The sequence below is a fragment of the Anopheles maculipalpis genome, chromosome 3RL, assembly GCF_943734695.1.
Source record: "Anopheles maculipalpis chromosome 3RL, idAnoMacuDA_375_x, whole genome shotgun sequence".
Lineage (NCBI taxonomy): Eukaryota > Metazoa > Arthropoda > Insecta > Diptera > Culicidae > Anopheles > Anopheles maculipalpis.
In genome coordinates, this window is record NC_064872.1 from 3,804,516 (window position 1) to 3,817,758 (window position 13,243).

A 13,243-nucleotide genomic window follows, 5' to 3' on the forward strand; every position below is an offset into this window, starting at 1 on the left:
GGAATAATGATGAATATTGCACATTCTCCGCTGCATATTTCGTTTGCCACTGTTGAACGTGCTCAAAGTGTCAGCTGAACGCGGCCAGCATCAACAAATAAACTAAGCTAATGGCGAATGGGACGAGTGTTGGCTGTGCAAAGTAAGTTTATTTTGCTGCAGATAGATCCTTTGATCGTATTAACAGATTCTGCATCGCTTTCTCCCTCTGCAACATGTTTGATAAGCACTCTCCCGCGGGTATCGATAGACTACCGGAGAGATCTGTCAAATAGATGCTTTGTTTATCTGTTATGTTACTAAATAAACAACTCGCATGTTAGTCCAAGCAAACGCTCTTAGCGCCACTGTAACCGTTTAGCGCAACATTGGAAAGATTTCTGACAAATGGCGGACGCGTGTCCTCGAAGCCGTAACTACACACCACGTTGCTACTCGCTAGTCAAGCAGCAGTCCATGCTTCCCAAGTTCCGTAACATCAATATTGTGTGCCGATTCGGCACTGTGACCGATGTACGCAGACTGCGGTTAAGCCACTTCTCTCCCAAAGAGAATGCTGTACAAACAGATGTAACGATCATGTTCAAAAGGGTATCGTGTAAATATTCTTCCATTCGAACGCTCCCCTTGCTTCGTCCCGTTGCATCCCAACCCTGTTCTGATGCAGCGAAACAGTACGGCCGTAAGGTAAGCGGATACAAATGGCATTCCTGGCATTGATCTCGTAACTAAATCTACAGCACCCCGATCAGTCACATTTGGGCCGCCCGACGGTGTGCGGTTACGGTGTAGGCCAACCGTCGCCGAACCGACATTCTGCGCATTTGTATAATAAACAGGCTTGACTGCACGCAAACCGCAAGCTAATCATAGCAAAGAAATGGCTAGATCGAAGCTGTTTTGATCACCCTCCTGTTTCGGTTGCTGTGTGGATGCGATTTGCACACCCATGGCTTCACAGCTACCGAACCGCAAGCTTCTAGCCATCGTACCCTTTCCTACCCAGCCAGCGAGAGAAATGCATGTGTCATTATTTTCTTTGTGTTTCGATCGCTATAAAGCTGGCATCATGCTAGGAATTGCGTGGTGTAATTGAAATACGCTAATTAACGTCATTCTTGGAGGCGGAACAATGGCCTCGTGCCTCGCTCGCTGTTCCCTCTGAAATGCATACAGGTACGTTTAGACTTATTTCATAAGATAACCTTTAAACGTTCTATTGTCGCCTAAAATTCCAGGTGAGGAAAATGCAATTATTTCGGTCAATTTGACATAATCTTCACTGACAAATGTGGTGTATTTAGGGGTGAGCTAAATTATAAAAGTATGGTACCATGCTATAAACAAAGTCGATGTATAATTTTATCGCTTTTTCGAACTACATTATGAACATTTAAGTAGCCTGTGGATCTTATCCAGCGTTTATGGGATGAGTTTATCTAAATCTTCACATTTTTCGTCTAGTTGTACTATAAAGGGCGATGTTATATCTTGCACTCCAAATATCGAAGCTGCGAGCTTCATGCAAAGGACTTTGATGGTTTGAAAACGTATCTAGGACGTCATTAATCAACCGGAATGACCAAAAAAAGGGAATTTCGGACTTTTCGACTGCTCCGTAAATCGAAACGATTTCTTTGAGTCTCTATCCCCTCTCTTTTCTTCTCGTGGCGTTTATTAAAGAATTCACAGCTCATTTAGAGTGTGAATCTCGTGCTATAAATCGTCGAGGAAACCCATCGAGGACTAGCAAAATCACTCACCCCACTAGGGCAAGAAGTCCAAAAAAAATAAATGACTCCTAATTATAATCAATATGCAACTCGTCATCAATATGCACTAAGCTATGCTATAAAATGTTTATACCTCGCGCAAGATAAAAAATAAGATTCGAAGAATTCGATGTCTTCAGCATCTAGATGCAATACTTTGTCTAGTAAACCAATATAAGACTGAAGTGCTATAATAAGGTCGTTCGTTAAACGTAACTTTAAGTGCTCTTAGTTGCAGAATTAACTCTCAATTCAAGACGATGGGAAATGGGTTCATCGCAGCTATTCAATCTCCCTCGGATTCACCTGTCTGCTATGAAAAAAAAGCTGCGCTGTGTTTAGCAACTTTTACTGCTTTTGCTTAGACGCCAAAACGAGGAAGAAAAAAAACTGTTGAAACGTCTCAGACGGGGTGACCTTGTAGGTCGTTTCTATACTTTCACAAAGGCCTTGGGGCGATTCGAGTCGAGGCAGCCGTGGCTGAGATTGAGCCGACCGATCATCAATCTGTTGTCAGGTTTAGTTTCGATGTCAATAGGAGAAATAATGAGGAAGAAGTAATGCGTAGAGTGTTGTGTGAAATTTATAAATAATCACCAATACACTATAATGACAAGACGTGTTCATAGCACACGGAAAGTGATAGTATATCACAACGCTTCAGTTCCACCGTTAGTAGTATTCCACCACTAAAGGATCTGTGCCATTTCACCACACCTGTTTCGAACATTCTTTTCGCTGCATTTTGTCACCGGCATTTTTTTTTTTTTTGTTGCTTTTTGTTTCACTTGGTACATTTTTCCTCCTTCTTCCTTTCTGGGGTGGGGAAGGGGTTGACTCCACAATTTATGCACACACACGCACGCACACACGCTGATCTTTTTTCTTAATAGCTTCGATTAATTCACCACTCCTTGCCCATTTCCTTGCTATTTGGGACCAGCGCAAACACACATACGCACACAGCACCAAAATCTCCCTCCCTCCCTTAACCATCCCTTCCCTCCATCCTTCCACATGCTTCACCACCATCTTCACCCATCGATAAAGATTTTCTTCTTAAAGCGATCCCCGCGCAAACCGATCGGGATATCAAGAGGGCTACGGAACGGATTCACTTCCCGAGGCCGAGGCCGAGGCGAACACACGCAAAACACACAACACCAATTCCCCGTTACTGCTATCTCTTTCACACTCTTACACAGACACACACAGCTCTGCACAAACTCACACAACCCCTAGCTGCCCTCACGCGGGCTTTCTTCCATTCACCTGTCGTTGCCTTCGCCCATCGTGTACTTTCACCCCGTTCGCAATACAAGGCGCACCGAAGGAGCTAGAGTTTTGCGCTGGTTGGGCGATGAATTTGTAACAATTTTCCTTTCTCTCTCCCCAAGCGGGCCCGAGTGGTTGGTATGCCAGCTATTGGGCACTTTTCTCTTGCAACACTTCATCCGAAAAGAATTCCTCAATGCATTTAAAGTAGGTTGAGTAGACTGCTTGAGCGATCGCCCATAGTCAAGGTATTGCCAGGATTCATTACTATTTTCACACCTACCCTAAGGAGGAACACCACTCACATAGATCACAGCGATCGATTAGATCCGATCACTCGAACGACACCAGAACCGGGTGGATACTAACTGGGTTCGTCGCTTGCGCTACTAGGCGCAGCACAAGTCTTTTGATTCGCAGTTGTAATTTGATCCCGACATCCCTCACTCTCGTCGTCACTATCGTTTGTGAGAAAGATAATCTTTGTTTGGACAATTCGAATGATCTGGAGTTGTTTACTAACCACTCATATCATGCAAACACGTCACACACAACTACACAAAACAGGAGGGAAGAGAAAACGCTAATTCCTCCCAAAATACGGACGAATTCCCGCACCGAGTCGTCTCGACATGCTGTTATGTCTGCGCTCAACTCTCTACTGGTTAAATCTATCCGATGATTATTTTAAACTCCCCCTTCTCCGGGCTTCGCGAGGCTCCGGGTGGTAGCCGAGCTTTAGCCGATGTTTGCTGCAGATGACAGCCAACTACTCCCCCCCCCCCCCCCCCTTTATACTCCCTTGTTCACCCCTATCCATTCACAACCCCTTCTGTGTGAGCCACCACCGGTCCACGGTCGAGTGTGGCAGGAAGAAAATCGAAATGATTACGACGATGATGTCGATGATGATGATGGTGATGATGATGATTATCATGAGCAACGAATGCTGATGATCATGATCGGGTGAAGCATACGATATTGCTGGTTTGTGGACAAGTTTTTGTGTTTTGCTTTTTTTCCCCACCCCAGCCAAAGCCTCCCGCGAACGGACCGCATACAGCCTGCCGTATGTAGATGAAGCAGCGAACCTGCGCAACAGGTGGATCAAGCCTCCTCTTCTCGATGTCCCTTCTCTTCCCATCTTCCGCCTCCGCCACCTCCTACTGTCTCACCCCATAGCTGACTGGGGGCTTAAATCACACGGAGGGCGAGCGCGACAAGGTTGAGTCGCGGCGTTTATGCCTCGGCGATGGCCATTCGAACCGCTTGCTGCTATTTTTATTTATTTTATCCTACTACAACTACGGTCGGGCTTTTTTTTTTTTTGCTTTCGCCCGTCTTTTGCCTGATCGCGGCTGTCGGCTCGGGAAGCTGGTTTTCGAGCTGGTTCCAGCATCAGCAAGACGACGAGAACATCGAACATTTGCATCGTTAGAAATCGGCGTAGAAAATGAAACCCCCAGCGTTCGAGGCAACAGCATCGGAACGGGTTCACCCGCCACCGGGTCCCAACAACGGTAACTTGGGTGCAAAATCCAGCTGCCCTTTTATGCTTCCCTTTCCCAGCGCAAGCGCGAGCGAACGAGTGAGTCCAAGTCGCCAGCATCGGGTCCAGCCTTCGTGGAGCCCCCGGTGGATATGCATGTAGGTTCGCAGAGGTGCAAGGAAGTACACACGGGAACGACGGGTGAGGACGGGTGGAAAATATCACCTTGTTACATGATACTCAATTTTATAATTTGCATCTCTTCTCCGAACGAACCTCGAAAGGAGGCCCATAAATCCGTGCGTGCTCAGGAGAGCTTGGGCACGGTTTGGCGACCGTTACACACAGTCGGTCAAGGAATTCCCGCGACAACAATTCCAGCAACTCTTTTACATGCTAGAGTTGCATTCCAAACATCTTTCCAATTTGTACCATTTTTTTCACTATCCTCAACTTCAAACTTCCTTATTGTACTTTGCTAGCTGGAACTCCTCGGCAGCGTCTGTCTATTTCAGCTAACTGGCATGTAAATTCATCGGTTAACGTGCAACACTTAAGCACATCATGTGACTCACCTCGTTCTAACTCTCCTCTATCCGTCACCTTGCTCCTCTTCCTCGTATCGACGAGCTAGAAATCAGGCTTATAACGATCAACCCGACGACTACGACGACATCGATGACATCGCAAAGGGGCGAATTGAAATTGAAGAGACTGGCGAAGCAACAACAACACAAAAAACACACATCTTAAACAACTTTAACAACATTACTACAACCAATCCGCGCTACTAATAAGAACGTGTTTCTGTACCCCTCCGCAACTCTTGCTGAGCCCCGCTGAATCGGAGCCCAGGGCGGCGCAGTTCGAGGCAAGATCGCGAGCCAACACAGCTCCACAGTTCCCGAGCCCGAATCGAACGGCTCCGTGGCTGCAACCGGTCTAACCGGTGGCCTTCAGTTTTTTCGAATCAACGTATTTTTTTCTCCCTCCCGGCCCAGCCCAGCCACCAACCACGGTGCCTGGCCGCCTCAGTGATCTGCGCGGGGGCATGGTGAGGTGTGCGCGTGCGCGCGCGAGCTCGCACATAAAACCAGGTGCCATTTCCGCCCGCGTAGCTGATCGTGCTGTCGGTCGGAATGTGAAAGAGAAGCTTCCAGCTCCAGACGGCAAACGGCAAAACAAAACATACACAGGAGGGCCGGTGGGTGAAAAGGTTGGATGAAGCTCATCATCCGTAGAACGCTTGCGAGGTGTAACGTACAGTGTCAAAAAAAAAAAAGCTTGCAGTCACACACCAACTAATGGCGCATCTTGTGCTGCACACAGTGATGGACAATCTGCCAAACGGGGCCGAACGGGAACGGCAGCATAGTCAGGTGCATGCGAGGCTTCACGAGGCGAGCAGGCTTTCAGAGTTCTTGCGTAAGGTTTAAAGTGAGGAAATGTCAGGTCTCCGATTTGTTTGGACGGATGGACATTTCCAATATTCATTCGCTTCTGGAACAAATTCTATTGAATTTAGTCATCAGCAACGATACTCATTAAGGTTCATTTAAGTTCATTTTCGACAGCTTTTCGACCTAAACTCTGAATCGCTAGAGCCTATGAATAACTCTGCGCAATTACTACGTTGTCTTACTAAGCCATAATCTTTTAGCTCCTCATCCACCTGAATCGAACACTAAACATTGTATATTTCGTAAGAGCCCTTTTAGAGTTGTGATCGATCGAGTCATCTGTTTCAATTAACTACTAACTTCCCATGCTCACCTAATGCTCACACAAATGCGCTACGTAACCTCTTCCATCCAACACATCACATCACAGGGCCCAACCTGACGACCCCAAATGGCCATAAAACTCATCGGCAAAACATTCACAATATTCACAGCCTAATGTGGCTTTCATAATAAAACTTTTTTTCCCTCTCGTTCGCGCATTTCCATCGACAGGCGCGATCGTAACGATCGTAAAGAGACCCAAAGCTCCACAGCTGTGACTTCTACCGAGTTTTTCTACCAACCACTCTAGTCTAGAGGAGTGGGTAAAGTCATCTGTTTCTAGCCGTTTGTTTGGATGTTCCAAGCTACTGGCCCGGGATGCACACGGACCGAAGGGATGTGAAGCAATGATAATCGATAAAAATCATCAACAAACACTCGATGGTCGATAGGGACGATGGGCATCTACGGTCAGCCAGGCAAGAGAAATAAAACAAGAAGAATATCATATCATCTAGAGAGCCACCGTGGCCACCGAGCTCGGTCTTACGTTTTGCGGCTATTCCGCGTGGGAAATAGTATTGTGATTAAGAGTTCTCCAAACTCTCCAACTGAGGAAATCACCCGTCAGAAAACGCTCCAGGGAGATCGGAACCGATGCACTTTTGGATGCGATTCAGTCAGGAATTTGTGGCCACTTCGAAATGGGAACGCACCTGACTTGCCGAGACCTAAGCTGCACACTTCCAAGGGCGCTTTCCTACGTCCCGGCGAGCTTCGAGATTTCTGACGAGATGAAGAACTTGCCCACAACAACAACAATGGAAGAGAAACAGACTGAGGGAGTGAGAGAAAGATAGAGAAATGGTGAAGAATGCCTTGAGCCCGTTGTGGTCCCTTGACCAGACGAGGGACCACTTCGTGACGATGTGGATGATTAAAGATGTGTATAGGACACCTGTTTTTTGTTGTTTTATGATTATTTTTATAGTTTTTATTGATGCCTGGAATATAGCTGTTAATTAGTGAGAAATTTTAAAACAAACTTGTTCGCTTGCTTGGTGTTGCGCTGTCCTTCTCCTTCTTTCTCCCGCTCTCTCTCTCTCTCTCTCTCTCTCTCTCTCTCTCTCTCTCTCTCTCTCTCTCTCACTCTCGTCAATAAAGGCTCCGGCTGGACATACGGGCAGCTGGATGCTAGCTGGATGGAATGGTTCCCAAGCCGATTCTTCGTCCCTCCTCGGACGGGTTGGTAACGCAGACAGGAAATTGCTGAGTACGTACATCCGCCTTCATCACCATTGGTGGAAGATAAAGGCTACGATTTTCTAATTCTTTTTTCACACGTTCACATTCGTCGGCATTTTCTGCGTCGGCAAGGGCACGCAAGGGGAGGCCCTCGATCGAAGAATTCCCTTTTAATGAGCATTAATGAGCGGTGAAGGGTGAGCCCAGCTTTGCTCACCGACGCTGGTCAGTTTTGTTTGGGGACGAGTTGCGTTTGATAAGTACGTATTTGAATGTCAGTCGGGGTAGCTTTAGGCCTGTGTCCACCTGTAAGAAAAACAAAGTTAAAATCAACTCATAATTACTAATGCATCACTTGACGTCATTGAAACATTGAGTTTCAATTCTAATCTCAATATTTACGTCATTTTTTTTAACTCCAAGCCGCACACCCATGATCATTAGCAACTTCAATGGAAAAATCCCCTTCGAAAGACATCTTCCTCATTGGGGGTTGGGAAACGAGTTTTTAATTTGTAGTTGGAAACAATTTAAAAACTAGTTTGGCCAACAAAATCACTAGTGGCAGTCTAGTAGAGTTCCAAAGTAAAAAGGACGCATTTATTTTGGATACTCTTCCAAAACGAAGAGGCACTTCCAGGATTCGAGCCGCTTGCACATGACTCACCGAACGTTTGGTCGAGTGTGAACTTTCTGCCTCTCAAGAGCATCATCACCATCATTCAACGGTTCGGTCGGTGGTGTGTAGCGTGGATGGATCACTCAAGACACACAGCACCAGACATAACGTCGACGAAATTCACCTCAAACGTCCATCCGGTCAAACTGCGGCTTATGCGTACCGCAGCTTCACATCCAGCACTCTGCTTCTTGTGCCTCGCTTCTTCCAACCAAGTACCGTTGGATGACGGCGAGGCCCAAGAATGTGCGGCAGCAATTAGCCGCAATGAGTAACGATCGCTGATAATTGCGCATTCTCCGTTGTGAGCTCGCACTGCAGTTTGCCAGGGCATCGTTTTTGGTCCACTTTTATCACCAGCGCGTCCATATGCCAGCTGAACTATGCAGCTGATACGGTTTCTCCAACCTTATCCACAGCTAGAATTTTGGTCTAGTCGACGGTGGGCACGCGAAGATACACTGGCACACAACTCCTGCCACTTCCCACAGCACTTCCTTTTTCGTTGGTAAGATTATTCAATTTATTAGTTTGATGAGTTTGCTTCAATTAGCGTACCCGTGTGTCTGGTAACTCACCACAGTCCCCTACCCTGCCACGGCCACATTTCTCTTCCGTTTAGGCAATTACGTCCAGCAACGGAACCGACGATCGTCGCGCTGTTCGATCGTGCACTGGCGAACTGCAATCGTTGGAAGGAAGTAAATCACACAGCAGGCGCAATATACCTGAATACCCCTTTCGGGAAATGACCATAACGGACCGTTTCTTCCCACATTAGAATTAGCCTGATCGTCCTAGGTCCATACCGAGCGCCGTATCAGAGTGGCCAATTAAACGCAAACCGGAAACGACCCCTTACTGAGACACGGTGAGGTATAGAGGTTTGTTGCGGGTGATGTAGGGGAACGGCTCTGCCTGCTATCGTTGCCATTTAGTCTGATTTGAAGACGCCGGATCACTGTGCGCGTTGCAGAAATGGAGAACTGTTTGCCGACGTGGCTCCATGCAGTCTCTCTGTACGCTTTGGCTGACAGAGCCGGTGATGGTGTAATGGTCGGCACCATTGTGTTTATTGTGGCAAATTAACGATTTTGCGGATATATAGCCTCTTTTAGATGCTTAACCTTGAACCGCAGTTGCGAAGATGGAAAGCAATTTTATGTGCGGAAAAGAGTTTAACGAACTGTTATGATTTTCCATTTGATGTCTTGCTAGATGTCGCTTATCGAACATATGACTCCAATTGGGGTGCTTCCTGTTGGAACCTAGAAATCCAACTAGAAAACTACACTCAGATCAGCTAGGTAGTGTGGCACAAGACTTTGGAGCGTTATAAATAAATGTGAATCAGCATGATGCTCCACGAGAAACTCTGGCTCGTCCACTCTGCCGTGGAAGAGAATGAGGTTAAGCGAGCCTGAAACTTGAAATTCCAAAATCGCCATTCCGTCCAGAGACGCAGTCCCGGAGGGTTTGTGTGGAAAACCGTGATAAGAAAACCTGTCAGCAAGAAAAGTTAATGTCGTGGTATCGTTGCAAAACAAACAAAACAAACACAACGGCCGATCACTTTGCGTGCATCGGCGCAGATTCCAGATACAGAGCGTGGAGCATGGTAGATACAGCAGGAGTGAACATATTTCATCGGATTTACCCATTTACTTTCTTTCGACCGATCCGCACATGCGCATCGAGCTTCCCATTAAATGGTGGTAAAGCGAGAATGTGGTCTTGAGACATGAAGGTGCGGCACAAAGGTGCAGAATGATGACTGCCACATTATCCTTTTTACCCCTCGAAGGAAACCAACGAACAAAAAACTGCGAAAAGTTTGCAAAAAGTCCCACCACACCATATATATACCAAAGTGTGTGCGCAGCCATTTCGGCGACCGCGTGGGCTTTTGCAGGTGGACACGACGGCGATGTGATGCCGACATCTCTTCGCCAAATCGTCGTCGTCGTCGTCACTCAGTGTGATAAGTCAGCTAGCGATGCCGGCTGGACTTTTTTCTGCTTGCCTGTTGCTCCACAGCTCATGCGTTATATACGCCGCTTTCCTAATATGCCAACCGGCAGAACTGGTCTCTGTGGTGCCTCTTCAAACAGATGTACAACTTTTATGAGAATTATTATATTTTTGCATAATTTTAAGATTAAAGCAGTAAAAATATGTAAATTGAGAACCCCCTCGGCACAGCGTCTACAGATCTCTGATGGCCAGATGGCTTGGAATGGATATCTCGAAGCATATACAGACAGCGAGACACAGACACTTATAATATGGCTCTCCCACCTCCCGATTGGTGGTTAGTGTCCAATCTTCTAGTTTGGAGTTGGGCTAATTTCTAAGGGGCTCTGCCTTAGCGTCTTCACACATTCGTAGCTCCTCCATTTAAACAGCAGCAGTAGTGGTGGTAGTAGTACGAATCGGAAAGAAAAACTTGATCGATGTAGAACTAACTATGATGCCCCATGCTGATTTTTGGGCGGTTATTTCATTAACAAAACAAAATCCCCATACGCACATACACACCCAAGCTCGCGAGACGAGGGAAAATAGTTCACAGACCATCCGTGGCCCGTGTATCAGATGGCCATAAATTATGGCCGTTTTGGTTGACGCTCTTCCGGTGTTTCTAAGCGTCTACTATTACTGCTGCTGAGTGACTCATAATCTGTGTAGGGGGAGAATGATTCGAGGTAAGGAATGAATTAATTTAGACCGTGGCGTGACGGAGCATGGCTAGAGTATGATCGACAAGACAGTAGTGATGGAAAAAAATGACTCCGGAGACGGTTCTGAACCCATGGCGATGGTACGATCGTAGGTTCGCAACCAGCTCCGGGATGAAATGTAGGTACGTTCCATAGCGCCCATCACTACTAGACAGTCAAATCTGTGCGACGGTTGTTTCAAACAAAGAAATTATTTTTCAAATAAAATTTATTTACTTATTCCATCAATTTCTCTAAGAATCTATCAACAATAAGTGTATATCCATCACATTCGTACCGGTGTGACCAGTTTTCACAAAATATTGTCCCTCTTTAAAAGCCTCATAGAACCTGTAAGAATCATTATTTTCTATAAACAATTTGCCCTCGCTTGAGAAACTTTCTTCATACTCTCTTGCAACAAACGCTCCTCCAATTGCTCCGGCCACATCCGTTGGACCATCGATTCCATCTGTACCGGCCGAAAGAAAACACACATCGGAATCGAACACATTTTCATGGTTCCGAATGCCGTAAGAAAACCGAAGCGCAAGTTCCTGGTTTCGACCTCCTTTTCCGCTACCGGAAACGCAAACGGTTGGCTCACCTGCGCCAACTATCAAAAGGGATTCCGTTCTCGAAGCAACTACATTTCTAACAAATTCTTCCAATTCTATATCGATAGATTTTAGTTTTGTTAAATTGGTTCCTAACTTATCGGTTAGTACATTTTCAGAAAAAAGACCTTTCTTATAGTTGTATAAAGTTACTGCTAGCTCAACATACATGGTACTCAATTCTACTACGTTTCCTTCAAGCATTTTTGATAAAACAATACACTTTAACCCTTGATCCTGAGCTTTTTGTGCTATGCAGCTCACCGCCACTGCATTACTTCCAAGTAAAAATAGCTCGTTATTATCCAAACTAATTCTATCTTCTTTAGTTCTCGCTCTCTCGATAATTTCAGCAGCACAATTTGGCAATTCATCCCACAACCTGTATTTCTTTAGAATTTTCTTTGCTCTCCCATTCACATCCACTCCATCCGGAATAACGGTAGGACCACTAGCAATCAATTCTACCGGGTCAGCGACAATGTCCGATATTACGTACGAATAAACTCGATAAGCATGCTTGGCTTCCAGCGCTAGCTGTCCACCTTTCACATCCGATAAAGCAATTCGTACATAGTTCAGCTCATCGATCGATGCACCCGCCGTGGACAAGAATTTAATCATCTGTAATTTTTCCGCCAGTGTAATGGGTGCTTTCGGGAGACAAAGTAAAGCGGAACCTCCACCAGATACCAAAACGCAGAGAATGTCGTCTTTCGTCATACTATGCGCGATCTGCTTTATCTTCCCCGCCGCCATCAACGATCGGTCGTCTGGTAGATTGTTGCGAGCGCACTCGATTACTTCGATCGTAGTGTTGGGTGATAGGGTGAAGTCTACATCTCCAGCAAATTTGTCACTTGTTCCAAGTGGAATGCTAATACATCCACTTCGAAGGCGACTCCCGAGCAGCTGTTCCAACTGCACAGCCATCCCTAGAACGGCTTTTCCGAAACCTACCACATGATAGCGTTTGTGATCGTGATTGAGGCTTTGGTTCATTTTGCTCGTGCTGTTTTTACATCCTTCAAACAATGACTTTGGTTTCACCGCATCAACACCACTCAGGAACAGTTTCTTGAGCTTACTTACGTTGCCATAATTACTGGTACTCATTGTCCGAGAAGCCTGTCCCCACAATCTTATCATCGATACTTGTCCTTAGAAAAACATCAGAAGATACGGCTGATACGACGCAAATAGATGCTCGGTTGTTGAAATGTTGTGTAGAGTTTGGAGTTTGTACTGATGAGATTTTTTTTATCTGGAAGTGAATGATGAAGACTTTATACCTTTAAACCGTTTGTAAATTGCATTTCTAAACAGAAACAAATACCTTTTTTCGTTGCCCCAAATGTAACTGTTTATTTGTTTATCGGCGAACTGTCTTTCCATCGCTCTATAAGCCTTCACGTATATACACTCTAGCTCAGGAGTTCATACGGAATTGGCCACACCAAACTGGATTGAAGAAAGTTGTGCTGATAATGAAAATTTTCCAATGCCACCTGTTGATAATATTTGCACTAGAACTTCTGATGATTTTGGAGAATTTTTCTACTGTATATCAAACGTAAAATATTCCCATTCAACCCATTCATTTATCGTGTTGAATCCACAGTTACAAATTAAAATTCTTTACCCCTCTTCACTATGAAAACCATCTTGCTTATAGTCACCTTGTCCGAAGCAGCCAAACCCGCTGCTAAACGTCAAACAGCT

At 45.7% G+C, this 13,243-nt stretch overlaps 2 protein-coding genes across 3 annotated transcripts in view; both read right to left on the reverse strand.

Annotated features, from left to right (window-relative positions):
• LOC126563828 (nuclear pore complex protein Nup154) overlaps positions 1-13,243 on the reverse strand; it is a 505,032-nt gene that overhangs the window by 336,401 nt on the left and 155,388 nt on the right. The window lies entirely within an intron of this gene.
• On the reverse strand, positions 11,150-12,670 carry LOC126564549 (glycerate kinase). The gene has a single exon (XM_050221627.1). The coding sequence runs from the start codon at positions 12,668-12,670 to the stop codon at positions 11,159-11,161; it is 1,512 nt and encodes a 503-aa protein (XP_050077584.1). The 3' UTR covers positions 11,150-11,158.